The sequence below is a fragment of the Gallus gallus genome, chromosome 20, assembly GCF_016699485.2.
Source record: "Gallus gallus isolate bGalGal1 chromosome 20, bGalGal1.mat.broiler.GRCg7b, whole genome shotgun sequence".
Lineage (NCBI taxonomy): Eukaryota > Metazoa > Chordata > Aves > Galliformes > Phasianidae > Gallus > Gallus gallus.
In genome coordinates, this window is record NC_052551.1 from 934,732 (window position 1) to 962,364 (window position 27,633).

At 48.3% G+C, this 27,633-nt stretch overlaps 2 protein-coding genes and 1 non-coding gene across 13 annotated transcripts in view; 1 reads left to right on the forward strand and 2 right to left on the reverse strand.

Moving 5' to 3' along the window:
- TLDC2 (TBC/LysM-associated domain containing 2) lies at window positions 1–9,130 on the forward strand. 7 transcript variants are annotated; one of them, XM_040650838.2, is made up of 8 exons: window positions 1–71; window positions 198–315; window positions 478–605; window positions 738–899; window positions 1,693–1,845; window positions 2,008–2,103; window positions 2,499–2,572; window positions 2,654–3,660. In XM_040650838.2, exons 1-8 carry the CDS (start codon window positions 39–41, stop codon window positions 2,787–2,789), a joined length of 900 nt encoding a protein of 299 aa, XP_040506772.1. In that variant the 5' UTR covers window positions 1–38; the 3' UTR covers window positions 2,790–3,660. The 7 variants fall into 7 exon arrangements, with proteins under 7 accessions (XP_040506772.1, XP_040506775.1, XP_040506773.1 ...); XM_040650841.2 differs by lacking the exons at window positions 2,499–2,572; window positions 2,654–3,660 and adding an exon at window positions 7,232–9,130; XM_040650839.2 differs by lacking the exon at window positions 1,693–1,845.
- Window positions 4,514–27,633, reverse strand: part of SAMHD1 (SAM and HD domain containing deoxynucleoside triphosphate triphosphohydrolase 1) — a 25,763-nt gene continuing 2,643 nt past the window's right edge. For 2 of the 5 annotated variants that reach the window (NM_001030845.2, XM_046902808.1), the window contains 14 exons: window positions 25,013–25,082; window positions 23,433–23,593; window positions 20,886–21,001; window positions 20,447–20,517; window positions 18,659–18,814; window positions 16,378–16,478; window positions 16,163–16,271; window positions 15,970–16,061; window positions 14,379–14,494; window positions 11,980–12,119; window positions 9,399–9,494; window positions 8,990–9,094; window positions 8,479–8,616; window positions 4,514–6,419 (listed from right to left, as the gene is read on the reverse strand). In NM_001030845.2, the coding sequence (NP_001026016.2) occupies window positions 6,297–6,419; window positions 8,479–8,616; window positions 8,990–9,094; window positions 9,399–9,494; window positions 11,980–12,119; window positions 14,379–14,494; window positions 15,970–16,061; window positions 16,163–16,271; window positions 16,378–16,478; window positions 18,659–18,814; window positions 20,447–20,517; window positions 20,886–21,001; window positions 23,433–23,593; window positions 25,013–25,082 (1,594 nt within the window). In that variant the 3' untranslated portion in view covers window positions 4,514–6,296. Of the gene's footprint in view, window positions 6,420–8,478; window positions 8,617–8,989; window positions 9,095–9,398; window positions 9,495–11,979; window positions 12,120–14,378; window positions 14,495–15,969; window positions 16,062–16,162; window positions 16,272–16,377; window positions 16,479–18,658; window positions 18,815–20,446; window positions 20,518–20,885; window positions 21,002–23,432; window positions 23,594–24,394; window positions 24,672–25,012; window positions 25,083–25,953; window positions 26,230–27,633 lie in introns of those variants that run through there. The other 3 variants (XM_040650667.2, XM_040650666.1, XM_040650665.1) reach the window with 3 other exon arrangements.
- On the reverse strand, window positions 13,129–13,238 carry MIR6664 (microRNA 6664). Its single transcript, NR_105533.1, has one exon. It is a non-coding gene; the product is annotated as a microRNA 6664 (primary transcript).

The window sequence follows — 27,633 nt, forward strand, 5'->3', positions numbered from 1 at the left end:
GGTGTCCCTGGCAGTACAGCACCCCGGGAGCACACAGGATGAGGGGACTCCGTGCCCACTACCACCTCCTGGTAGGTCTGACCCTGAGGGCACTCGCGTGGGGCTGGGACACATGGTTGGGCATTGCAGGGACACTACTACTTCTCCCCCTTGTCCCCTGCTCCTCTGGGGTGCTTTCTGCCTTTCCCCACTGCGAGGAGCCTGGAGCAGCTGCTTGCTTCTGCCCTGCTGCCCTCCTACAATCAAGTGGGGACATGGGCTGCGCACGCAGCTGTGGATGGCCGAGGCTTGTCACCAGCTGCAGTCTGGCCCAAGGTACATCTGTGTCGTGGTGTGCATGGCCAGGGTAGGGGAGGATGCAACTGAGATTCACTGCAGCGAACCCTTCCACTGGGGCTGAGCTTGGAGGCCGTGGAAGCCTCTGCTGCCTCCTCTTCCTATTCCTCCTCCTCCTTTCCCCATCTCCTCCCGGGGCAGCCCGCACCCTTGAACTTCAGTGCAATGGTGGAACTGCCTGGCAGGGTGCCAGGGCACGCCATGGAATGGCAGCATGTGTGGGGAGCGGGGCAGGAGGCTCAGCCAAGCACCCACCCCTGGGGTTCCAGGTTTGTGTGGCCTTCGCGCCCCTTCATCCAGCCCTTGCCCTCTGCACAGGGTGGGAGAGCCCCACGTGGTGCATGTTTGGGGATGCTGCCTTGTGGGGTCCCAGGGGAGTAATCACCTCCATCCACCCCCAGCCTGACCAGGACGAGGACCTGCCCACAGACTGCACAGAGCCGGACAGCGAGGGGCAGCCGGGTTGGGAGGGGGCCCCAGTAACATCCACAGCCCCAGAGGAGCCATGCAGGCTGGTGCTGAGCACGCCAAGCAGCATCCTGCAGGAAAGGGAGATTGAGGAGGTGAGGGGCCCTCGCACGCCAAGAACTGGTCCAGCATAAGGCTGGTGGGTGACATCCTCTCTATCCCCAGGGAGCAGAGGCAGCCAGCAGGGCTGGCACTGCCAGAGAAGGGGTGCCAAGCACTTGCCCCACGTGGGTTCCAGCACAGTGCCTCCATTACCATCCCCCTGCATGGTTTCCTGCAGAGGTCAATGGGGGAGCACACATGGATGGGCCATGACCTGCAGCTCCCCATGGACTCAGTGAGGGGTGCCTTGGGGTGACAGCCCTGGAGGTGCGAGGCCCCACACCCCACCAAAAGGTCAAGGTGTGGCTCATCCTGAGCCAGCTGCCTGGTCTGCTCCTCCCTGAGCTTGTTCTCTGGCCTCCTGCAGGGGGGCTCAGGGTGGGGATGTTTGGGGAGACCTCGGGAGGATGCCGGGAGGCTGGGAGGATGCTCAGAAGGACCTCTTGGGAACAAATGCTCTGGGAGTTGTCTGGGGAGCATGGCTGGTGTTGGGAGAGCAGTCGGGAACACCTTTTGTGCACACGTGTATATGAGTGAAGATGCTACAGGGTAAGACTGCTTTGTGGGGGGAGGATGCTGGGGGTGAAGGTGGTGGGGTTCATCCCTGCTGGGTAGGAGGTGGCTGGGAGCACTTGCAGCCCTGCTCTCCTGCTGCATGTGGGCAGGGAGGGGTGGGGAAGCAGGGCCGGGGGACAAGCAGGGGCTGCTGCCCAGGCCAGGACTCTGCACACAGCAGGGTGCGGCGGGGAGCTGCCTGCCAGCCCCTCTGAGCCCACTCTGCCCCAGCTGGGCCTCCACCTGCCCACCCGGCTGCGGCAGCAGCCCTGGAGCCTGCTGTACTGCACCGCGCGGGATGGCTTCAGCCTGAGGACCCTGTACCGGTGCACCAGCCAGCTGAGCTCCCCGGCACTGCTGCTCATCCGTGACACTGAGGCACAGGTACGGCTGGGATCTGTCACCTGGTAACACCAAAAGTGGCTTCACCTGTGCCTGGCGCTGTCCTTGTTGTTGCTCACTGCATGGGAATGTGCCAGGGACCCCCGGTGCAGTTTGAGCCCCACACCCCACAGCGCTGGCATCTCTCTCCTCTCCCTTTTCCAGGCCTTTGGTGCCTTCTCCACCAGCCCCATCCATGTGAGCAGTGGCTTTTATGGCACAGGGGAGACATTCCTCTTCTCCTTCTCCCCGGAACTGAAGGTAGGGGCTGTGGGGTCAGAGGAAAGGGGGATCCTGGGGACCAGCAGTGCTCCATGGCCTGCCCTGCTGGAAGGACCCTGAAATACTGAAGGGTCTGGGGAATCGTCCAGGGTAATGCAGCTGCACTTGTCTGTCCACAAGCAAAGCTGCCAGGCCAGCTTGCCCCAGGTCCCAACCAATATGGAGGTCCGTGTGTCCTGGTGAGACTGGTGGCATCAGCACATGGCAGCTGTTCCCCAGAGGGGACAGGACAGCAGCAAAATGGCACCCACACCGTGGGCAGGCCTCCTTATGGACTCCGTGGCTTCCAGCCATGACCAACGGGTGCAGGGCCCTTCGTGTGGGCAGGACAGGAGCAGGATGGGGACAGCCCCACATGACTGCTGTCCCTGCAGGTGTTCAGGTGGACGGGCAGAAACAACTTCTTCCTGAAGGGAGACGTGGACATGCTGATGGTCGGTGCGGGCAGGTAGGGGCAGCCACAGAGCTCAGCTGGCCGAGCAGGCGCAGCAGGAGGGCCCTGACTGAGCACAGCCTCTGCATGTCCCAGCGGCAAGTTTGGGCTGTGGCTGGATGGGGATCTGCACCACGGGGGGAGCTGCCCCTGTGAGACCTTCAACAACGAGAGCCTCTCACCGCGGGGGGAGTTCTGCGTCCGGGACCTGGAGGTGTGGGGCCTGGCCTGACGGGCACCGGGAGCCCAGGACAGCTGAAGCTACGGTTCTTGGAGCCGATCGCTGCTGTGCCCCATCCTGCAGGCACCGGGAAGGGCGGTGTGGGCAAACCCTGCGGGATGCCGGCCCTACAGCAGGGTGCCGTGGTGCCCAGCCCTCCCTACAGCACCTGAGGACGCAGCCTGGCAGGGATGGACACAGCCCCCCCAGAAGGGCACGAGTCAGGAGCCACGTGTGTTCTGGGGGAGCAGTGAGCACCTGGGACAGCCGTGTCCCACCAGCTGCTGCCCTCAGGACAGTGAGAACAGGGCCGGTGCATGAAAGGCTGCTGGCCAGCAATAATTGGGAAGAGCTGTGCCCTGAGCCTCGTCCTTACTGCCGAAATAATAGTGCCATGAAGCTACACACAGAAAGCAATGCGAGTCCCTAACCAGGGGCCCGGACCTGAACCCTCAGCCTGGTGCAGAAGAGCAGAGCAATGGGGTCTCTGGTGCTGCATCCGAACACAGAGCCGCCCCCCCCACCCACCCCGAGCACTCATGCAGCACTCACAGCCCTTCCCCACCACATAAATCCTTTCTGCTTCGGCCCCTCACACCTTCTTTGTGATGCCTGACATTCCTTTTACTTTCCTGGGGGGAGGGTTGTGGCTGGGCATGGTGCTGGAGCCCCCACTGCCACCCCATGCTTTCACACAGCATTAGCTTCAGGTAAAACCTGTAATTCGGTGGAGCTCGGATCCCACCCATCAACCAGACTTCTCGTTTTACTTTACCCTGTACGTATCTGCACTGAACCTCACCAGACTCTTTGGTCTCCCACAGCCAACGATAGAAGAGAGGAGTTCTGAATCTCCCGGAAATAAAACAGCCCATTGCTTAAACCTGCCTGTTGTTCTGATGGGCTCATGTCTAAGCAATGAGTTTTAGCAAAGCGACCAGCCCAGAGGTGCTGGGACTTGGTGGCAACAACTGTTTTTGCCTGAGTTTCTAGTTCATCTCTCAAAAGGAAATAGAAGCAACTGTTCTACCACCGATTTCAGGACATTCCACAATTTACTGACAGTGATACGATCCCCTGGAGCACTCTCTTTGGCAGGAAGACCATCCCTGCGCTCTCCTCGTAGGAAAGATGCTCTCACCCTCCCTGCAGCTTGGCGGCTGTTCCCTGGGTCTGTTTCTGTGTGTTACTGGGGAGCCCACACCTGGACACTGTGGCCTCACCAGGGCCTCTTCTGCAGTGGCTTTCCAGCCGGGTGCTCCCTGCATGCTCTGGTACCTCCTGTTGTTCCTCCCCAGAGGCAGGAGTGTGCACTTCCCCTTGTTAAAATCCATGAGCCGCCCATCGTGCCATTTCCCCAGCCTGCCCAGGTCCCTCTGGATGCCTGTGCTCTCCCTGGGCTGCCCACCTGCCTTCTGCAGCCCTCCCTTTGCAATGCCCTGCAGCAGCAGCCTCTGCTCTGACCACATCGAGGCATCCCTGGCAGCCCCCACCAGCCCCGAACTGCCCTGCTCCAGGTGGAAGCGCTGAGAAGGAGAGGTCTGAGAGTTCTTGGATTGAGCAGCGTGGAGTTTCACCCATCAGCTCCACCTGCATGCAATGGCCAAAATGCAAAAGGACTTCAATCCTCATCACTCTCCCAGATCATTTCTGGAGACCTTTAGAAGTTCATTTGGCTGTTTAGCCCTGCACAGTGACACACGACTGGTTTTAAAAAGCTCACACACTGCAATTCATTGCAAGAATATTAAAATCATTATTTATTTTTTTAGCACAGAAAGGCTCAGATTACGTCTGAGAAAAAGAAACACTGTCTCAACTCTACCAGATGTTTTAAGTTCAGTGTACAAAGTTTTCACTTAAACTTGAGCAGAAAGCTTTTCCCAAATATAAAGTGCACCTTTTATAACAGCATCAAAAACAAACCCCAGGAACAGTGATAGAATTACATTATTCTGGAACAGTACTTGATTTCACGTAGATAATGGGGATAAATGCCTTCACTCTACAATGTTACTCCTTGAACCATAAAGCAAATACTCCAAAAGCTTCTATAAAGGTCCCTCCACCTTCCAGCAGTTACCTGGAACACTGCAGGTGTGAAATGCTCTTAACAGGAACAGCAGAGGCGGTGCTGCATCACCATTAAACACAGGTTCACAAGCAGCTGAGCACAGAACAACTTCTGGCTGTCTCAGACCACATCTGTAAAGCAGGTGAATACCCCTTCACCTCACATCACAGCCATCAGCTTCCAGACCGAGGAAACAATCAGACAGGAAGAGTGGCACCATCTTCTTGCATAGCAACTTCTTCTGTTAGTTTCAAAACTTGGCCGTCAAGATTGAACTTCTATTTTCTCGCTTCAGATACAAAAAACCAAAGCCCTTTTCCAATTTCTGAGTATTAAAGAACACTTTACTTTGTAGGTTTGAGGGTGGGTTTTTATTAATTAACTTCATTCAATGAAAGCAGCCTTCAAAGAAAACACCTTAAACCTGAGTACAACAGGGAAAAAGTCTTCCTTGTTTGCTTTTTGAGGGGACAGACGCTTAGCACTCACACTATGGCACTCACATTAGTAGTGCCCACAGGTGAGATTGTAAGAACCCTTACTGTCTATAAGGGAGATAAAAAAATGCACCAGAACAGCAACCATCGAGCCAGAAAAACAGGGACGGGATGCAATCGTGGAAGGGTTCCTGACGAGCCTGACCACCCAGTGCAGTGAAGTGCAGAAACGACGTGTGCTGGGTGCAAGGAAACGCAGAGCCGCGTGCAGCACCCTGCTGGGCCCACCACTGCACTGAGAAGCAGGCGTGTAGCTCTGCTGTCCGGCAGCACCCCAGCCAGGAGCTTCTCAGGAGTTTCTGCAGTCCAGGGTAGCAGTTTAAAAAAAAAAAGTTACATTCAATGTATCAAAAATATGCTATAAAAACAGTAAAATGCTGCGTGTCACTGCAGGGCAGTGCTCCCTCAATAAAAGCTGTGTGCTCACTTTCATAGCAAGAGGCCTGCAACCCAATCGGCTTCCTGAACACCAGAACAGTCACCTTTAATAAAAAGATCATTACAGAAAATAAGAGGTGGTGGAATAATAAAGTTTAAAAGAGAGATGGAAGCTCTTCTAACAGCTCTAGCAACATTGCAATTGCCTTCGGGATGGATCAGGACCAGAAGCAGCAGTAACAAATCTACTGCACTTCTGGCCATTATAATGAATGAGTTTTTTTTTTAAATGTAGTTCCCCTTGCTACAACAGCACCAATATATTCAAAAATAAATGAGAACTGAGCTTGCTTTGCTGTAACAGGTTATCTGTTAGCTCTGTAGCAGTTCAATCCAAATAAGCACTTAGTTTAAGTGCACACATAAAAGCACAGTGTACTGTAAAATGCACTGCTGCATTGCTCTATTTTTTTTCTTTTTACAGTCCATTGGATTGCGTTTTAAAAGAGCTGCTGCTCAGAGCTACCCATCTTCTGAAGCAGGTGGTTGAACAGTGCAAAAGGAGACGCGTTACTTATTGAAAGAGAGCTTCTGCTTGCAGCTGGGTTCTGAAGCTGTCGTGTATTCAGTCTTGCTTCTGTTATTCCAGCTTTGTTTCAGTGGAGTTAGATGAGGGGCAACCACATCACCATCCTGTTATTGAAAGTCAGAGAACATTCATGACAGTGTGTTCATTTTCACTTGCTATGCTAAAGCAGGGAGAAGCAGCTCGCCACCAGACTTAGCACAGATAAACACGAGGTCCCACAGGCACCTCAGGGAGCATGGAAGACACTGCACTGCAGAGATGGAAACTGCTGTCAGTCAGTGGTAGAAACGGGAGGGGAGAAACAGTTCCCCACATTTGTGAGAAACCTCCACTATTCATAGTTCACCTCCTCCTAAATTGTTAGCAGCAAATCCAGGAAGCTCAAGAGGCTTTTATTATGGGCACGCGTACACAGCTTGGAAACGTTATTGTAAGTTTCTATAACATTACTGTAAGTCTGTGCTCTGAATTCCCCAACCTCGCATTAAAAGCTTTGCACCTACCAGGTGCAGTTGCTTGAAGGTGCCTTCACTACCTTAAGGTGCATCCCATACAGTAACGGATACAGCCTAGGCATCGTGCTCACACTTCTCAGACATGTATGCTAATCTCATGATCAAACAGTGCAAGGGCAGGGCAGAACAAGCAGAAATAAGCTGGGACTGTCACAGTGCAGTCAGATGGACACCCCTGAAGTGGGGAAAGGAGGCTGCAGCATACTGCGGTGCTCTGCAGGCTACAGAGGCAGCCTGTTATGTGATCCCTTTGCAAAATGCCCTTCAGAAACTAACTGCTCCCATAAGACAGACACCAGAAGTACCATGTACAAATGAACCCTGAAACAAAACCGTTCATGCCTCTAGTTGCAGCTCCAGCACAGGAGAACACTAATCTACAGCCCGATCTTTCATTTCAGAGAACACAGCTCTTTCCTTGAATGACATGCGCAGGCGTATCCAGGAAAGAAGATGCAAGGTCGGGGATGTTAACACATACAATGAAAAGGAGAAACGCGAGGTTCACAGAACAAAGTGTTTATGCTGCACTTTTGAAGCAACTTGCAGATTTTACTTTGAGATTTGGTCCCAGAGAAGGGAAAATACCCCAAAGAAAGCCAAGCAAACATGGAAACAAAGAAAGGCTGTTCCTTCCCATGGTGTGACAATTAGACAAAAGCCAGTATGAATAATTGGGAGAGAAATTCAGCAACGGATTTGCCAGCTCATCTACTAATGCTGTTCAGGCTTCCAGCCTGACCCCTCACACACACACAGTGGAACGGCTCCATTGCACATTCTAGGGAGAAAAACATGCTTGATAACGTCATAACTGCTTCCTTACAATGAAGGATAATGCTGAAAGCATCAACACACAGTAATTTTATTAGAAAAGGACATCCACCTTTCTGCAAAGGAGACGCAATAGGAAAGCTACATCACGAATCACCACTTTACAGTAAGAGCTGTTACAGGCTTCTCCATCACTTTTGGCAGGAGGAACACAACGCAAGCCATATGGACCCAGGTTCTGCTTTAGGTTTTCCCTTTTAATTGCCACGGTAGCTCTGACACCACCCCCAGCTCAAAAGACTTCAGATGAGCTTAACATGCCTCTCCTCCTGCCTCACAGCTGGAAACTCGTATGTCTGAGATGTGGCAGTAAAGGGATGCAGCACAGGTAAGGCCTTCCAAGCACTCAGCCTGCGTATTAGTTGCGTTAGGAGTAGAGGTTTGCAGTCGTGTTGCCCTGGGGATTTTGCACTCTCAGACTCAATGGACTGACCAAGGATATACGGTGGGAGCAGTGACTGAACAGCTGATGAGCAGGGAAGAAAAAGAGGCAAAACAATAGGAAGAACTGATTTGATCACTTCTCTGGATCTTTCAATCCCTGTGGCATTTTAAGCCTTTGTATGAGGAAACCTGCATCAGTGAGTATCTGCATGGATGTTAGCTATTTTTAGATACACATGACTTTTCCAATCATTTGAGTTAAACCAGTGAAGATCTGTCAGTATTTCAGTGAAGCCAGAGCATGACCAGATGTGAACCAACAGGAAAACAGAAGCTGGGTTACTGGAAGCAGCTCTGCCCCAGAGACGAGGCCCAAGTCCCAAGATTTTTAATGCAAGAACTTCTAGAAAATAATACCTAAATTTGTTACCTGTGGTTTGGTGAAATCCCTCTTTATACACCACTGAACAAAATACTGCTTTGCAGCTGAAACAATAATTGGATCCTGACGTTTGCAGTAAACCCGGATAACCTGCTCTGAAAAGGTCCCTGGTAAAAGCCTTGAAACCTTTGGAATAAAAAAAAAAAAGCACAAATAAATAAGCTTTAGTCCCTCTTTGAATTTATAGTCCTCGAAACTCATTCTCAAAACAAACTGAAAGCAGTAAGAACCATCTCCCTGTAATCCTTGAGTTTTACCCAAAAACACTATTTTCTTCAAAACAAGTAAAAGGCTGTTCATATGTAAAGGCTATCAGGACCTCACACAGGACCACAGGATCACCAAGGTCAGAAAAGACCTCTGAGACCATCCAGTCCAACCATCCATGCAGAAGGACACAGATTCCACCGCCCTCCTGCACAAATACTGCAAGAACCACCAGGAAGCACTGCGATGGCTCCAACTGCCAGCTGTGAAGCTGAGGAGGATAAAAGCCTACCTGTTCTTTACTGATCTTGATGGCCTTGGACGGGTCAGCCTTGCAGTAGAAGAGAACATTATCAATAGGGTTCTGATCTTTCATTCCATAATCCATATTGACAACCTTGCATGCAAAACAAATAAAAAAGACATTTGTTAACGTTTGTCATTCGTTTTCTAGCAATAAATACAAGCAGATACACACAATACTTCTGTAAATGAGAGTAGTCAAATAAAAGAGTAATTAACAACTGATTACTTAATGAAACTTAATGAAGTTTAAACAACAGTGTTTGGTACACCATCATCTGTGTGGCCGGAGAGAAGCGCCCACCTCCCCACACCTTCAGCCTGTGGGACAACGCAGACCAACGTCTGTGTGCAGCTGAGCAGGATTAGTGCTAAGCTCGCTCTGGAAGGATAATTACATCAACTATGAAGTCTTCAGCAGTCAGCTCCACATCTGGAGGATCTTTTTCTGGCTTGGAGTTAGCAATGTCCCCTGCCAGGCCATCGTATTCATCCTGAAAAAGAAAAGCTCTGACTGTATTTTTGCATCATCAGGTCAAACCCTACAGACTTCCTACAGCAGTCTGGCTGTCAGAACCCTTGTATACCTTAGACAGCCAGAGCCCCGCTGTTAAATTTCAGGAACAAAACAAAAAACAACCTTAACAAACTGCAAAGATCCACATAACTTTACACGTGGAAGCAGGAAGCAAGGAAAGCCCTTCCAGGATATTTCATGAAAACAGAACGTTTCATGAGAAAAGAAAGAACTTCCAAGCAAGTTGTTTGATAGCACAAATGTGTTGTGCAGTTAAGTTCCCCAAAGCTGAATGCTAAATACCTTTACTGAACTTTTTCTTTTTTAATTAACAGCTGCAGGATGTCACCCTCTAATAGTTTTTGTACTAGAAAAAAAAACCCACTAAAATGTAAGAAAGAGACAGACAGGATCAGTAACATCACTGACCACTACAGAACAGCAGACAAAACAAGGTCCTCAGTGAGCTTCAGAGGGAACTGCTCCCACCTCCAAAGCAGAACTCTACAAAGGGCCTCGTCTGGTTTTGGACCCAGGAGAGCATTCCTTGCCAATAGCTGGACTAACACTGAGTGTACAACAGTGTGGTGGAGAACTGTTATTTATGGAAAGGTGTGCGCTCTCTTTAAAAGGCTGTGGCCATGCAGGAGAGAGAACACTGCCTGCTTAGTGATGGGCAGTGCAAGATGCAAGATTTGATGAAGGAAGATTTCCTGGGAGCATGTGAGACTCTAGGGAGAAAAGCTTTTAGCACAGAGCAGACAGCAGACAGGTCCAGGAGGGAAGGAATTCAGCAAGCAGCAGATTTGTCCATTGCAAAGACAGAGGGACTGCTGAGAGGAGCAGGGATTACCACAAGGGTGTATGTGCAGCTTGCAGCGACTCCAGAAGCCAAGGAAAGGTTTAGGTTTAGACTGAGTGCAAGTCCTCCCCACCAACCTGTTGAGTGACTCCCACATAGTGCAGACCAGTGGGATACCCAGCTGGGTGCAATGAGGACACCACCAGTGAGCCGGCCTCCCATCACAGCAACACTGTGTTTTTTCCTTCTGCAAACATTTCTGCAATAATCAACTTCTGATTTTCTATCTTTTTCTATTCTTCTGGCTGTCTGTATATAAAACTCATCCCAATTTTCTGTAAAATATTCCATAGCTCACCAACATACAGACAAGGATGGGTGGGAGAGAACTTCTGACCCTACTGGGCAGCTGATGTCATCTACGTGGACTTCTGCAAGGTCTTTGACATGGTCCTGCACCACAGCCTTATCTCTAAATTGGACAGAGATGGACTTGAAGGCTGGACTATATGGTGGACAAAGAATTAGCTGGATGGTCACACAGAACGGTGTGGTCAATGGCTCAATATCCAAGTGGAGACAAATTATGACTGGTGCCCCTCGGGGGGTCAATCCTGGGAACGGTACTCTTCAACATCTTTATTAACAACACAGAGAGTGGGATCGAGTGTACCCACCAACTGCTGAGGGTGACACCAAGCTGAGTGGTGCAGTTGACAAAAGAGAAGAAAGGGATGGCATCCAGTGAACCTGGACAAGCTCAAGAAGAACCTAATGAGGTTCAACAAGGTCAAGTGCAAGGCCAGATATATGTACAGTCTGGGAGAAGAACTCATTGAGAGCAGCACTGCAGAGAAAGACTCGGGGGTGCTGGTGGACAAAAAGTTGGACATGAGCCAGCAGTGTGCACTTGCAGCCCAGAAGGCCAATGGTATCCTGGACTGCAACAACAGAGGGGGTTGTCCCCCTCTGCTTTGCCCCTGTGAGACCACATCCAGAACACTGTGCCCAGTCGTGGGACCTCCGGCACAGGAGGGCTGTGAGCTGTTGGAGCGGGTCCAGAGGAGGGCCATGAAGATGGTCAGAGGGCTGGAGCACCTCTCCTATGAAGACAGGCTGAGGGAGTGGGGTTTGTTTAACTCGGAGAAGGCTCCGGGGAGATGGCATTGTGGCCTTCCAGTACTTGAATGGAACTTACAAGCAAGAGGGGGACCAAATTTTTACATGCTCTGACAGTGATAGGACAAGGGGGTGTGGCTTTAAATTAGAAGAGGGGAGATTTAGATTAGACGTCTGGGGAAATTTTTTACTCAGAGGGTGATGCGCTGGAACGTGCTGCCCTGGGAGGTTGTGGATGGCCCATCTCTGGAGGTATTCAAGGCCAGGTTGGGTGGGATCCTGGGCAGCCTGGTCTGGTGGCTGGCAGTCCTGCCTGTGGCAGGGGTTGGAATGAGGTGATCATTAAGGCCCCCTCCAACCTAAGACATTCTGTGATCCTATGATTTTTAGAGTATTGTTTAAGCTTTTCAAAAAACAAACAAACAAACAAAACCAATCACTATCAACAACAAAAAGCCAGGAAGAGGAAAGAAGGTGGTCAGCAGCTTAGAGAACATTCTTAGAAGGAAAGAATTCAGAATCTCCTGGTGATGGATATTACCTTTGGAATTTCATTCACTTTTTCGGGTTGAGTCTCTCCTAAAAACTTGTATAATTCACGCCGTTCTATTTTATGCAAAATTTCTCGTGCCTCACTCAGTTCTGGACGACTTGAGTGCAGAATTTCCAGGTAGATATTATCTGTCAAAGTTGTAGTGATTTCAGTTAACTATGTCAAAATCCATTACGACAGCAAAACGCACAGACAGCGACAGAGGCTTGACCAATAAGAAAAACCGAAGATTCAGGAAAAATGCACATTTTGAGAGAATGGCTGAACATCACAGGTCAGACAGCTGAGAAGCCACTTGCAATATGATCTCAAATATCCCCAGGTTTCTTTTGCTATGGTTTCAGAGCAGAAGGGTTAATTTTGGCTGTTCCGAAACTGCTGGGGTCAGGATGCTGCTCACCTGTCACACAGCCAACACAGCTGCACTCTGTGCATCTATTTGCATTCCCCAGCCAGAAACAGCCATGCAGCTTTGATGTGTTGCAGGTACAACTCTGCAACACCCTGCCTAGCACAGCAAGAAGCCCCCCCCCCACAATGCCTAGGTAAGCTATGAGCCACGATGACCAGAAGAACACCTTTACGATGGAGTGTGAAACTCCCTCCTAGGAACAGCAGACTGACTCTTCAGCTTGAGAGAGAACCCAGGGAAAACAGTCAAGGCATGAACACATATGTTGTGTAAAGTACTAGCAAGAAACTGCTTTCTGTGTCATTATTACAAAAATTAGGATTTGCTGTCAAAATCAAAAGGCTACAAATTCAAAACCAAAAGGTGGTTCTCTTCACCCATCATGGAGAGAAGCTGTGAGGTTCTGCAGCAGCGGGTTCTCCAAGAGGCTGAGTGTCAGCAAAGATCCAAATGGCAGTTGGACAGTTTCACAGAAGCGTCACTCACCACGGACTACTGAAAAGAAGCTTACTGTCCTCACAGAATCCCCCAGGATGAAACCATTGGATGCAGGGAAGGAAGAAGAACGTGGTGCTCAGCTCCTGCATAGCTGCTCCTACAGACACACAGCCCCCAGGACAGCTCCTAACCCATGCAGAATTTAGTCTTTATCGGGCTGAACGTGGCTACGGCAGATGAAGGGTCACCAACAGAAGACCCTCAGCTTAACAGATTACAGCGAGCAGACCCTCTGCAACAATGCCCTCAGCCTCCAGCACCATTCCTGAGTCCCTCTGGTGGCCAGCACAAGGCTTGATGGTGGAGGCTCGGGAAAGTTGCCATCCCACTCAGGAATGTTTTGGAAACTTGTGAGAAGCAGCTCCCAGGCACAGCAAGAGCTGCCAGTCCTTGGGAACACTGCAAGCCTGCTTGTAAATGCAATAGAAGAAAACAGAATATATGGACAAATTGGATAACTGGCTAAATACACAGAGCAGCAGCTCTGCAAGGACTGAAGCATCCTCTGCCCTGCAGTCACTCCAGCCACAAGCCCTTCAGTGCAGCAGGGTTTGCCATGCCAACATTGGCCTCTGCTCCCCATGCTGCTGCTCAAAGCCAGCAATGAATACCAACAAGGAGAGCTGGTGTGCCTTGCAGAGAAGGCCAGGAGGGACAGGCAAAACCAAGACACAGAAGCGATGGGAAGACTGAACTACATGACAGAAAACACAACTCAAGTCAGTTTTGGGGAATTCATAATTTCTCCAAGTTTTTCCTCCTCACGGTGCTGACCCAGACCTTCGAGAAGTGGCTGCCAACAGTCAGACTATTTATCTAGGCAACAATCAAAACTCTCATCTCATTTGTTTCACAATGTAATCATACTGGAATTTCCCCATTGGTCTTTAAGTGGACTGCTGCTCTTGGTATTTACCCTACAAGAACAGTATTTACAAGATCTTGCCTAAGAAACTTCTGGGAATAAACTAATTTATGTACTGTTTTCTTGTGTTCCATTTGCAAGAAGGGTTGCAGTGCCTCAAGCAAATTAAATTAGATCTTATCAGAGCCCTTCAATATCTGTCTCAGGGTTAGTTTCACACAACACACATGCAGTGCTCCTCTCCCTGATGTAGTTAGGTGTAGCATTGCTCTGAGCTGACTCACACCCCATCTGTGACAAGTATAACAAAACTAGGGCACAGGTAGGACTGCTTGACCACACAGTAACCTGGCTTTGAATGCATGCAGAAAACCAGAAGTTGGTGTTCCTCTCTCTCCATAAAATTAATTTAAACTAGAATGTTTTGCTCTCCCAGTAAGATGTGAAAGCACAGAGGTTGGATGGATGCTACAGGTCTAAACCACCAACTGCGTACAAAAGCAGTACTGGTCATGGGGAAGCACCTGCTGTGTCAACAGCTGTACAAAGATTGTGCCATTCTGAGAGGCACTCACGTTGTTGCACTTTAAAAGGAATTCTGAGAGCTCATACCAGTTAGCTTAGTGTAGGCTTCCATGTCCTCCATCGCTGTAGAGATGTGGTACAATTTTCCTTTAGAGCCTTCTATTTGAAAAAAACAGTCTGCTTTTTGAAAGGCTTCTGTAATCCTAGATGGAAGCAAAACAAAGAATTAAGCAACGAGGTGTTTCTAGGTGATACTTCAGAGTCAAAAAATAAATACCTTAGTTACATTATAAAGAGAAGACAAACTAAATTGTGTCCTAAACATGCAGCAGAGCCATATTGCAGTACATCCCATCTCCGTGCTGTCATCTCACATTTGAACAGAGCCTTTCCCATTTACTGCAAATAGGTTCAGATCAGACCTTAACTTTATTTCAAGAAATGTGGAAGTCTGTTCTGCTTTGGACTATGGCTTTAATAGAGCTCAGATGGCTGCAGGACCCTGCAAGACAGCGACACGGTCAGCCAGCTGCAATGACACCCTCAGAAGACCATATCCTTTTACAGACGCAGTTAACTGAGTGAACACCAAATTTTGTGAGTTTAAAGCACCAGATATATGCAAAACTGTTTATCTTTAGAAAATCTTTTTTCCGCTAGAGAAGTTCTTCCAAAGCCCCCAGTACTTCCTGTACCACACGATCCTCTGCCTTGTTCTGTCCAAACACAGCAGTTACTTGGCAGCCAAGATCTGTATTAACAAACATCTGGGGATGCTTCTGAGGAAAAGCAAACAGAATGGTGTTGCTGGGAAACTTCTACAGGTATCAATAGGGTAAGCACAAAGATAGGCAGGCAGCCAAACTGCTCCTCAGCTATTCCTGCTGCAGCTTTACAGACAGGCCTCAGCCATGCCACTGTAAGCCTGCTCATTACTTTCACATGTGAGTAATCTTGCTCCACTAAGCACTCAGTTTGAGCCAAGCTGTCTCTAACTTGCAGATAAAGATTCAGCTCCCATTGTCAGTAGTTACAACAGCATAACAGCATCCCAGTCCAGAGCTCCTTCAGGGCTTTTGTAATCTGCTTCTAATTGGATTAAACGTGGACAGATGCTGCTGTCACAGCCCCCCCAGCCCCACCCCTGCCACATGCTGGCTGCCCCCCAGCTCAGGCTGCCCAGGGCCCAACCATGGCCTCGGGCACCTGCAGGGATGGGGCACCCACAGCGCTGGGCAGCAGCGCCAGCTGGCTCTGGGTAAAGAATTTCTTCCAAATATCTGCCCTCTTTCAGCTTAAAGTTGTTACCCCTTGCCCTGTCACAACACTCCCTGATGACGAGTCCCTCCCCAGCTTCCCTGTGGGCCCCTCTAGCTACTGGAAGGCCACAATGAGGTCTCCCAGAGCCTTCTCTTGCATGAGAGCACCAGCCCAGTTCCCACAGCCCCAGCAGAGGTGCTGCACACTCTGAGCACCCTCATGGCCCTCTGCTGGGCTCACCCCGACTGGTCCATGTTTTGAACCTCTAAAACATCTAGAATTTGGTTACATAGCCAAGTGGCTCTCATTGCATGTCAAAGCTTATTGATTTGGTGAAGATTCCAAACAGATTTACAATTCCAGATTAAAAATAAAATAAAATAAACGATGTGCAAGACAAAAGAACTGTAATACTTGCATTATCTCAATGATGTTGCCAACCTTATGCTGGTACGCTCGCCGGTGCAGGCAATTCCGAGTGTGGAACATATCATACAAATTCCCAACTTCCTGAACCAAAAACAACCAAACAAAACAATCATTTGCTTCTTCCCTGCTCACACACCTCACAGACACGTTGCTGCCGACACTCCCCCAGCTCACACGCTTACCTTATCACGGGCACAGATATGCTTCTGGTTTCCTGCTTCGCAAACACGAGTGAATTTAATTAAGCGCCTATAATCAAAATTATTCTGGATCCCTAGGTGGTGGCAATCCCTGAAAATATTCCACAGCGAGTGCTTAACAGTGAGGTCACACTTGTAAGTAAAGCAGTGTTGTTTCAGCAGCGATTGAACAAAAGCAGAAGCTGTAAGATCCGTACCTTGCAAAATAATCCCATTTGTCCACATCAATGCCATTCTTCTTGTTGGCTACTATCTCATATAGGAAACTCTTCTCCTTTGGCCGTCCTCGGTAGGGCCACTAATGATGGAGGAGCCGAGAAGAAAAATCAGAAACAGTAAGAAATTTAACAATGTAAGCAGTGGTAAGAGGGTTGCTCCAAAAGTAATGCCTCCTATTCTGTTGTGTTGGCCCACAGCACCAGAGACAGATAGAACAGTGGGTATGAGCACAGTGAGGGGTGGGCAGTGCACTTCAGCACAGGCAGCAACGACAGTGGGTCACCTCTGCTGGTGCAGATCTGTATGAGTGTGGCATGCAGCTCCTGTTCATCTCTGCTGAAAATGCACAGCTAATGGTAGTGAGTACGCTGAAAAAATAGTGTTTTGTAGCTTCAAATCTGCTCTATCGAACAGTATTATTGTGCTCTTTGTAGCTGTCGTAGTTTACACAAAAATAAACTGGAGGCATTACTTTTGGAGCACCCCGTGCAGAATAATTTTTAAGGCACTCTGACTTTATCTATGATAAAAATCTCATATCGAGGTAACAAAGAACACAAAGGCAACAGAAGAGATTCAAAAGCTGCACTGTGCACATTACAAGCCCAGAACAAGGACTTAAGCAGATGACTTCCCAGAACAACAGGAAGAACAAAATCTACACACACTGAGGATCTAATCCCCCATTCTACCAAAGCAAAGCACGCAGCTTTGAAGTGCAAACAACCTGTAGCAACAAGGAGATGAAGAGGTTGAAATTATTTAACCCCGAGGGGAATGAATTAAACCCACACGTCACTCCCTTGTAGTCTTCTGCAATCAGCTCTACAACATTATAGTGTACTTTTAAAACTACTGCTTAGGAATGTTAAACAATGACTGCTCAAACAGCTGACTTGAACTCTTAACCCACAACTGAGGAGTGACTCAGCCAGGAAGCAAACAGCAAATCAAGGCCAGAACATAAAATACAGATTGCATGTGAACTTCTCTTGAACGTTTAATGATTCTTCACTTAAATAAACATTGCCTTGAAATTCTGGGGGGAGAATTACTTAAGATGTACTGTTGCAATGTTAACATTAGCATTACAGAGGTATTAACATGGATGCAAAGGAGAAGGGAAATGTGCACAAATAGTGGGAGGAGAGCATATCAAGGATAAAACCATCCCATGCTGACAACAAAGAGCTGTTACAGGGACGATGATGAGGAGTGCAGATGGCAGCAGTAAGATGGAACAATGTGCTGTTTATGTCAGGACCAGAAGGACTGCGAGGTGACAGCGTCACAGTACAGGTGCTCATCAGCAGAAGAGTCCCTGCTCTGCTAAAACCAGCACAACACAAATGACTGCTGGCAGAAGACTGGGCAGATGTCAAGAAGGTTGGCAGCTATCACATACAACTCTGCTTTTCCTGTTATCCTGATGGAAAACAGGAATAAAGTCCAAACAGGGAACTGAGAACAGGCAAGAACTTGGCCTAAGATTATCAGAAGCAGTAGGCAGCAAGACTTGTGTTCAAACGACTGCAAGTGGGTAAAACCAACTTGCAGACTTTGTAAATGACTACTGCCTTCCCATAAGATCTTGTACTTAGCTTTGTTATGCCGAATTCCCTATGTTCTGTCATCAGAGGGCTACAGGACAAGTGGTAGCACTACATGCCAATACAACAGAAAACAATGGGTAAGTGCTAACATTTATGGGTGACTTGTTTGGGACAACATGCAAACTTTGATTGGGACCAGAATGTCACGACAGATCTCCAACTGATGCAGTATTAAGTGGACAGATATCTTTGATGAGAAGACAAGAGCAAGAAAAAGAGTGAGGACTTGATCCTTTTGTAGAGTTGCAAACATTAATAATTATGATGTCTTCTTCCTTGCCTCTTGAAGCAAGGCATTTCTCCAAGTCTTATCCCTGCACCTCTGTACGTGTCACCGGGATACATCAAAATGTTTTGCTACAGCCATCAAAGCTGTTGAGGCTCTGGCACTCCTCACGTACTTGAGCCATGCTTTGTGGTGACTCGCTGCCTCATCTCAGCTGGCAGCCCTGTAATCTGGTACTGGCTTGTTAATAGAAACCATCGCCGCACTTTCTCCGCCTGGCCAATTAAAAACACAATTTCCAAAGACAAAGAGAATAAAACAGAAGAGAGGGAAAAATTATCTACTCTCTTAGTAAAGCTGGCTCTCAGAAAAATGTAAGATGTTTGTTCAAATAACCACAGTAGCAGTACAGCAACTCACCGACTCCTCACAAGCTGTCTCATCTATAGGGCCTCCTATCTGTTCCTTGATGAAGGCTATGTCCTCCTCCAGGATGAGACCATACGATTCCATGATTTCTTCCAGTTTGTTGGATGTGATCAGGTGCTCAAACATTTCAACAGAAGCAGTTTCATGCTGTGAAAATTTTAAAAAAAAGATACCTAAACATTACATTACCGTGCCCAAGCACCCTTCCTCAGGTGCCACAGCTTTCTCCTAACACAACAGCACTGCCTGGCGCGCTGCCAGCGATGTGCAAGTGCAGCACTTGGCTCATTTTCTGATCATCTTTGATCTACCCAAACAGGAAACCACTCTGTGTGCAGCATCAAGAAACACTCTTAAAATGATGGGTGCAGTTGTAGTGAGTTCTGCCTCTTCAGAACCTGACCATGGGTACTGACAAGACCCGGCCATTTAATTTTGCAGTATCATACAATGAGATCTGAAAGAGAACATGCACACACAAGTATCTCAAGGTATTACATAGAAGCTCAAGAGCACTTTCACTTCTGGGGAGATGACAGAATCGTAGGGGTTGGAAGGCACCTTTGGAGATCCTCAATCCCAACCCCTAAAGCAGGTTCCCCAGAGCAGGTCGCACAGGAAAGTGACCAGGTGGGTTTGGATATCTCCAGAAGAGACTTCAGCACCTCTGTGCACAGCCTGTGCCAGGGCTCTGTAGCAAAGTTCTTCCGCATATTTGTGTGAAACTTCCTACGTTCTAGTTTTTGGCAACTGTTCCTTGTCCTGTCACTATACACCACTGAAACGAGTCTGGCCTCATCCAATTGTCTCCCACTCTTCAGACATTTATAAGTGTTGATCAGATCCCCTCTCAACCTTCTCTTACCCAGGCTGAACAGCCCCTGGGCTCCCAGCCTTCCCTCACACAGGAGATGCTCCAGGCCCTGTATCATCTCTGTGGTCCTCCACTGGGCTCCCTCTAGGAGATCGCTGTTATTTTTGAACTGGGGAGCCCAGAACACAGTGCTCCACATGTGGCCCCCCCAGGGCAGACTACAGAGGGAGGACCACCTCCCTCACCTTGCTGACCATGCTCTTTGTAATGCACCATCGGCCTTCTTGGCCACCAGGGCACACTGCTGGCTCATGGCCGATCTGTTATCCACAGGACACCCAGGGCCTTCTCTGCACAGCTCCTCTCCAGCTGCTCAGCCCCCAGCCTGTACTGGTACATGTGGTTATTCCTCTCCCAGTGCAGGACCCTACACTTGCCCTTGTAGAACCTCATCAGGTTCCTCCCTGCCCAACTCTCAGTCTGTCCAGCTCTCGCTGAATGGCAGCACGGCCTTCTGGTGCATCAGGCACTCCTCCCAGCTCTGTACATCAGCAAACTTGCTGAGGGAGGACTTTATCTCTTCATACAGGTTCACTAATAAAGATGTTCAACAAGACTGGATGCAGTACTGACCCCTGGGGAACACCTGCGACAAACATCTGCCCCCCCTTCACCTCACACCTCTTTCTATTTCACTGGTGAGGCTGTATCTGCTCACAGCAACACTGAGGGGTAGATATTCTCCAGACACTTAAAGAGAACAAGAAAAATCATGACAAGATCTTGATAGAACTTTAAGATCTTGATAGAACTATCATGATAGAACTTTAACTATGCCATCAAAATGATTCAATAAGGCCAGATTATGACTATATGCTCACAAGTGCTGGCAATCTTTACAGATGAATTATTTTCCCTTTAAAAATGCGAGTTTTTTCATTTTACTGTAGTACTGAAATGCCTACCTTCCAGTTCAAACCTTGACGAGCAAGCGGAATAAATCTCCCATCAAACATGTGTGAAAACGGCCCATGACCTTAAAAATAAAGATCACACAGGTTTAATCCAAGACACGGATGTCAGCAGAAATATCTCGAGCAAGCTAAGGATCTAGATTCTCTTCTATCTGACTTGATCTTAATGTCATCCATGAGGAAAATGCAGCTACAGAACTCTAAAACACCATAAGAAAACACCAAAAAACTGTGAAAAGTGGCTACGTACTCATCAAGTGGACTTGCCTCCACAGAAGCACTCCGCAGCAAACAGCAACACACAGCTCCCATCTCAGAACACGGCCATGCACCGAGCGGCCTGAGAGAGCTCTCATGTGCTGATCGCACAGCAATCTCTTCCTGCAGGTCAGCTCTCAAAGAGAAACAAGCCATTTCAACTCTTGCTCACCCAGATCATGACAAAGCCCAGCAATTTCCACACAGAGGATGTCTCGTTGGGTTATATCCAGTTCTGGTTGCCGCTCCTTCAGTTCACGAACCAGACATCCTGCAAGGTAGCCCACCCTGTTGCAGAGAAAAACCCACAGATGCAGGAAGTGAATACAACAGTATTTTGCCTTGAACAGAAAAAGAGCAGTTCACCTATTCTGTTTTGCTGCTTTAAGTCACAGCTGTCATCTGAAAGACAGCACACAACAGATACTCAAGTCCTGACCTGAAAGATAATCACGAGAAGATTATTTCTTATCGCAGTGATTTAGGCAACAGCAACACTTATGAAAGGAGAAAGTATGAGATACCGTGCCCAAATTTGGAAAGAACAGCACCCTAATACGGTATTCTGCTAGCTAAGCAGATCCTACATTTTCCTCCTTCCCATAAATCAGTGAGTTACCATCAACCTTTGCTTTCATTTCCAGTTTCAACACTCCTCTCAATAAAAGCAAAGCTTCTGATTTTGAAATCCTTGCAGACTTTCATTTCCATGTAATCAATATTGCCTCACAAGCCTACAGGAAAACAAACGCCCTAGGAAATCCAGTAAGCCACATTACCTCAACAGGAGGCTGAGATGCATCAGCAGCTCCAGTATTTCATAATGGACAGACACAGAATCACATCACTGTGTAAGTGAGCCCACTATATTACTGGCAGTGCGCTTCCCGAAACATCACAGCTTATAGATCACCCTCCTACTTCCAGGCAGTTGTGGAGCTCTGACACAAAAACATTTTCTTCTTTCAAATTCCCATTTTAACAACAGCTTATCGTAATTATTTCATTTCCTTTATCCATTTAACTTCAGGGATGCTGAACATCTTAAAGCAAGAGCAGGTTTTAGTAGAGGTACAACGAGTCTGCAGGGCCTGCCAGGAGCGAGCCCAGGGTGCTGAGGGAGCTCAGGGGTGTTACTGCTGGGATCCTCCAACAGGTTACCAAAGGTCTTGACACTGTGGGGACTGTGGCCAAAGGCAGCCAATGTCACACCCACCCACCAGAAGGACATGAGGGAAGAGCCAGGACCCTCCAGACCTGTCAGTCCAGGGAGAAGTGATGAAGACTGTCCTGGGGGACACTGAAGGCACTTAAGGCAGTGGAGGCAGCTTCTCTGGATTTCAGTGAGGCCTCTGTTGCTGTCCCTCATGGCATCCTTCCACAGATTGTCCAACTGTGTGACAAACAGCTCCGTACTGCGCTGGGTGACGAACTGCGGTAGAGCTCTGTGGTAGAGCTCCAAGGGCCGTCGGCAATGGGGCTACACCTGCCTGCGGCTGGTCACTAGCACTGCTCCCCAGTGACAGGAACAGCACAGAGCTGTGCCAGGAGAGGGTCAGAGAGGGTGTTAGGAAACGTCCCCTTACCGTGAAGGCAGTCAGCAGGCTCCTAGAGAGGTGGTGGATGGCCTGTGCCTGGCTGTGCTCAAAGGGAGTTTGGACAATCCCTTGTTGCTCGCTTTAACTTTGGTTAGCCCTGAGGTGGTCAGGCATTAGACCAGGTGTCCTTTGAAGGTCCCTTCCAACTCAACTATGTTGTTCTATCTTTTACTAGACACAACTTCACCGTCTGCTTTTATTTTTTTCCTGCTCCACCAATAAACACAAAATTCACCTCCTCTATTTTAATCCTGTGGAAATCTTCAAAATGAGTTGAGAATAACTGTCCTAAGTTTAACTGTATGGATTAACAGAACTGGTTGGACCAAAAGGCTGCTGCTGCCACTGGAGTTTTCAAACTACTGTTTGGAACACTGTTTATATTCCTCGTGTTTTTGTTTTCCTCGGGCTCATCAGATGCAGTCAATTCAAGCTCGCCTCACTCACGTGAATCTTTTGCATTCCGTTATCTTCACAGTGGGCAGTGGCCAGCCGTGCTCTATTTGAGCACTACAAAAGCAATGCAGGGCTGGCCAGATCACCTGAATGAAAACATTGACTAGTTTAACCTCTCTGCACCTCAGGATATACCTTCAAAACAAGCTTAATCTTATCATTAATCAGCTCTGTGGAGTGTGAACGATCTAGCACACCCTGGAAATCCTTATGTCCTCAATCTGTTTCTTTAACTTACTGTACCACTAACAGCCTGACAACTTGACCCTGATTGCATAACTGCAAATGCAAACATTACAACTAAAAATCATCTGTGCTGGGCAATCTAAGTTGCCTGACACGTCTTTCATAGAAGTCTCACTACCCTTCACTTCATGCTTTTAAACTCAAATTTTGATCAGGGAGAACATAAAGCACTCACTGTCTCCAACTGGCATTACTTTTACCAGAAGGAAGAGGGGAAAGTACTGATCCATCTTGCAAGGTTTCTCTTTCTGTCCACAATCACACAGGCAGGAGAAGAAGATTCAGGCAACAAAAAATGCCGTGACAACAGTTGCCAAAAATGCTCAAAGGCAGCAATGCTGGTACTCCACATCTGTGGAACCAATCTCAGAGACACTCAAATGCAAGAGAGACATGCGTACAAGGCTACACCATCTTACCCTAAGGAGTGTTCGAACCGGTTGTGAGAGGCTCCTGGAAAAACAAAGTAAGTGCCACCCAGCTGCTTAATGTATCGCAGGCGCTGAAACTGAGGCGTGTCAATGATGCGAACAAGAAGAGGGTGTATCTCAATGTGCCCATGAACTGGATCATTAAAAACCTACAAAAACGAAACAATAATGCAATCGATGTTTTTGACTTCGAAAGTTAACAGGGCTAAGGTAAAGGACATGGAGAAGGGTCAGGGATTTGGGAGGAGAGGCAGTACTGGTAACAGTGATTGTTTGGTTTCACCTTTAAGATGTTACTCCTCATCCTGTCGCTACTCTCTCTCACAAAGGGTCCCTCCCCATCTCTCCTGTAGCTCCCTTTAAATACTGGAAGGCTACTGTAATGTCTCCCCAGAGCCCTCTCTTCTCTGAGCAGATCACCCCCAGCTCTCTCAACCTGTCTCTATAGCAGAGGTGCTCCAGCCCTCTTGAGCATCTCTGTATCCTTCTCTGCACTCTGTCCAACACAGGTCCATATCCTGTGCTGGGGACCCAGGGCTGGATGTAGTGCTGCAGGTGCGGCCTCGCAAGAGAAGAGGAGACAGGGACGATCTCCTCCCTCACCCCATTGGCCATGCTTCTTTTGATGCAGCCCAGAAGACAGTTGGCTTTCTGGACTGCGAAAGCACACTGCTGGCCTTATTCAGCTTCTCATCCACCAACAACGTCAAGCCCCTCTTGCAGGAATGATATCCACTAAGAAATGTTTGGTATGACATTGCATGTTTTTTTTTTTTTGAATCCAAGTGGAAGATCAAAGAATGGAAATGATAGTTCTAACCTCTTTCACAGAACAAGAGCCAAAACCCAAGACAGCAGAAATCTGAAGCACTCCCTGATCACCTCTAGGTATGCAGTTTGGAACACACCTGAGTAACCACAGTCACTTACTAGGGATGAGAAGCACACACCTTTAATCCTTGCATTGAAACAGAAGATAAAGCCGTTTCACAATTTAAGTATCTCAATAAAAAGCTGAGGCAATTAAAGCTTTTCTGTCTTCTCTCTCCTCCCTGCCACCAAACTGGTGGGGCTGCAGCAGACATGCAGAGACAACAGAGCCACGTGTACTGACAGGCAGCCCAGGATGGGGTTAAACCAACACACACCGCTGTGAGAAGCTGCTGGACATCACAAATGGCAGCAGGGAAAGGCGAGCTGCTAACTGAGACCAGAGGCTGAAGTAGCAAAGCACAAGAAGTGGAAGCTCTACAAGACAGACAATGTGAAAAGGGAGCTTCTCACATTTCAAACAGCTGCTCATTTCTTATCCAGTCTCCCACAACCACCAGGTGCCCACATCAAGCTCTTAACTGCTGATCTTAACAATTGTTCTGGTTAATGTGGTTTTCAGACCAGCAGCTATTGAGAAGAAGGGCTTGGAGCTTGCAGCCCTGCAAGGGAAAAGCTCAGTGGTAGCACCAGCTGCTGGGACTGAGCAGGAAGGAAGGGAAAGATACAAGGAGAAAGACATGGCTGCAGGTGCCAGCAGCGTGCTGGGAGCAGAGCCCACACAGCACTGCTGTTACCTTCATGATGTCTGCTGTCTGTCTCAGCTGGTTCAGGCAGGCGAGCACTTTCAGTCTCTCATCTGGGAGGCTAGGAATAAGACAGCAATAACAAATTATTTGAAAGCAAAGTTCACTCCTGCACAACCTGCATATCTAGCAAATTACTTGCGCAAGTTTATGTTACTCTGATATTCATTGACTCTTTCATAGAAATATTTCCATGGCTTCTTCAGAAAAAATATTGAAAGCATTTAGCCCTCTCCAGTCAAACAGAAGAGGAAAAGCCCAAATACCTGCACAAGTGCACTAAGCTCCAAGTAGAGCTACTATGCTGCAGCCACACAGCCTTAAAACAGCTCTGGAGGGAGAGAGAATACACCTCCTCACTCCCACTTTTATTAACTGCCTGCAGACTGTCCTTGAGCAAACTGGTTTCAGCCTCAGTACAACAGCAAACACCATGAGAATACAATTTGGTACCTTTTACACTTCTCAGCAATTAATCACTGCGAGTCCAGTTTTACACCAGTCTTTGAATTTAACAGAAATTAGTACTATAAAATGTCAGCCATTAGCAAAGACAAATACTACTAAATGCACTGCATATTTTCAGCTAAATAATGTAATAATTCACGGTCCATAAAAACAGTAAATGTACGTGATGTCTGAGCTGCTGGTGGGCTTTTCTATCTTAAGCAGCTCACCTTCCCCCAGCAGGGGAAGCCTGAAGCTGCAGTCTCTGCTGCTGTCACTGTAAGTCTTCTGCTGCCTCTGCCTGCAAGCACAATGAGAAGCATGGCAGTGCTGCTCAGACTGCTGCATCACTTTGTACTGCATGCAGCTCAACCTGTACGGGGTGGTCACAAATCCTCAGGTGCTTACAAGGAGCTCCTGAATGAGCCCATTACTCACAGGGCAACAGAAAACAGCTAAAAGCAAAAACACGAGGTCCGTTGTATCTGCCTGTCCTTCTGCGCTGTGATAAGGCAACGAGCTTTCCTAAGAGCATTCAGGGAGAGCCATGTCAGAAGCTATTTGCTTCCAGCCATCTACATTCACTTCACTTCTGCAGAGATGGCTTTTCTCCAGACTCTTTTCTAAAACGTTGATTCACTCTTGGACCAAAGCAGAGAAAGATTCCAGCAGACTTTAAAAACACCCCAACTCGATGTAAAGAAATGGCACCCAAGTTACCAATTCCAGCACAGGTCTCCATGGACATGACCTAAAAGCATACTAGTAACAGAGATCAAACCTCACAAGTACATTTTCGACCGTGCCATCAGATAACAAAGGCTCAAAGGGACGTCAGGGTCACACAAAGTCCCCGAGGTTCCTGGTACTTACTGGAAGGTGAAGCAATGCAAACACACAGCATTAAGCACAGACAGCACCTCCCAGCACGGAGCACAGGGCGCAGCCTGTTGGCTGCAGGCACCTGCTTACACTTCTAAATGCCACAGAAACTCGGGAGCAAGGAGCAACTTAACTGGAAAACAATCAGGTATGCAAAGAGGATGGCATGAAGGCATCTTGACAAATTACCAGCGCAGCTATAGGAAGAGCAGAGAAAAAAAAAAGTATCTGTTCTGCTTACAATGCACCCACACAAACACTGTCCACAAGAACGTGGCCCAATGTGCTTTTTTGCTCCAGAAAAGCCTCTCAAGCAGGGCTGAACTGCACAGTGCTGGCACAGCTCTGCAGCACAGGCCCCATCTGCAGGAGGCGATCCCAGGCAGTGCGGTGCTGCAGGTGGGTGCTGTGAGGGCAGGCAGTCCCTGTCTGATGCACCACACACACCGGGTTTCACCCCACCTCTCGGAACACCAATGGCTTTGGGCTCAGTCTCCACCACATTACGGTCCTGGTGCAACTGACCACTCAAGCATTAAATCACAAAGAGCTCTGTTGCTCTTCAGAGAAAGACCACCAGACACTCATTTACCTTGTGTCCTCAGGATGAAGCTGCCCCACCAGAAGATTACACACATGGAATCACAGCATTGCTCAGGTTGGAAAAGACCCTAAAGATCATCAAGTCCAACCACAACCTGACCATACTACCCTAACTCTAACAACCCTCCGCTCAATCACGTCCCTGAGCACTGCATCCAGACGTTTTGTAGACACATTCAGGGATGGTGACTCAACCATCTCCCTGGGGAGCCTATTCCAGTGCTTAACAATCCTTTCTGTAAAGTTCTTCCTGATATCCAACCTATACCTCCAGTGGTTCAACTTGAGGCCATTTCCCCTTGTCCTGTCACCTGTCACCAGTGAGAAGAGACCAACTCCACTCTCACTGTAAACACCTTTCCGGTATTGGAAGAGAGCAACAAGGTCTCCCCTCAGCCTTCTCTTCCCCAGACTAAACAGCCCCAGTTCCTTCAGTCTCTCCTCATAGGGCATATTCTCCAAGCCCTTCACTAGCCTCGTTGCCCTTTTTGGACCTGCTCCAGTACCTCCATGTCCTTCTTGTACTCAGGTGCCCAAAACTGAACACAGTTCTCGAGGTGAGGCCTCATCAGTGCCGAGTACAGGGCAGGATGACTTCCCTAGTCCTGCTCACCACACCGTTCCTGATCCAAGCCAGGATGCCATTGGCCTTCTTGGTCACCTGGGCACACTGCTGGCTC

Bases quoted from the DNA above. Each gene is read 5' to 3' on its own strand.
- TLDC2 (XM_040650838.2), top strand. From the start codon at position 39: ATGAGGGGACTCCGTGCCCACTACCACCTCCTG. The intron at 900-1,692 runs GTGAGGGGCCCT...ACTCTGCCCCAG, and splicing joins AGGAAAGGGAGATTGAGGAG to CTGGGCCTCCACCTGCCCAC. The intron at 2,573-2,653 runs GTAGGGGCAGCC...TGCATGTCCCAG, and splicing joins CTGATGGTCGGTGCGGGCAG to CGGCAAGTTTGGGCTGTGGC.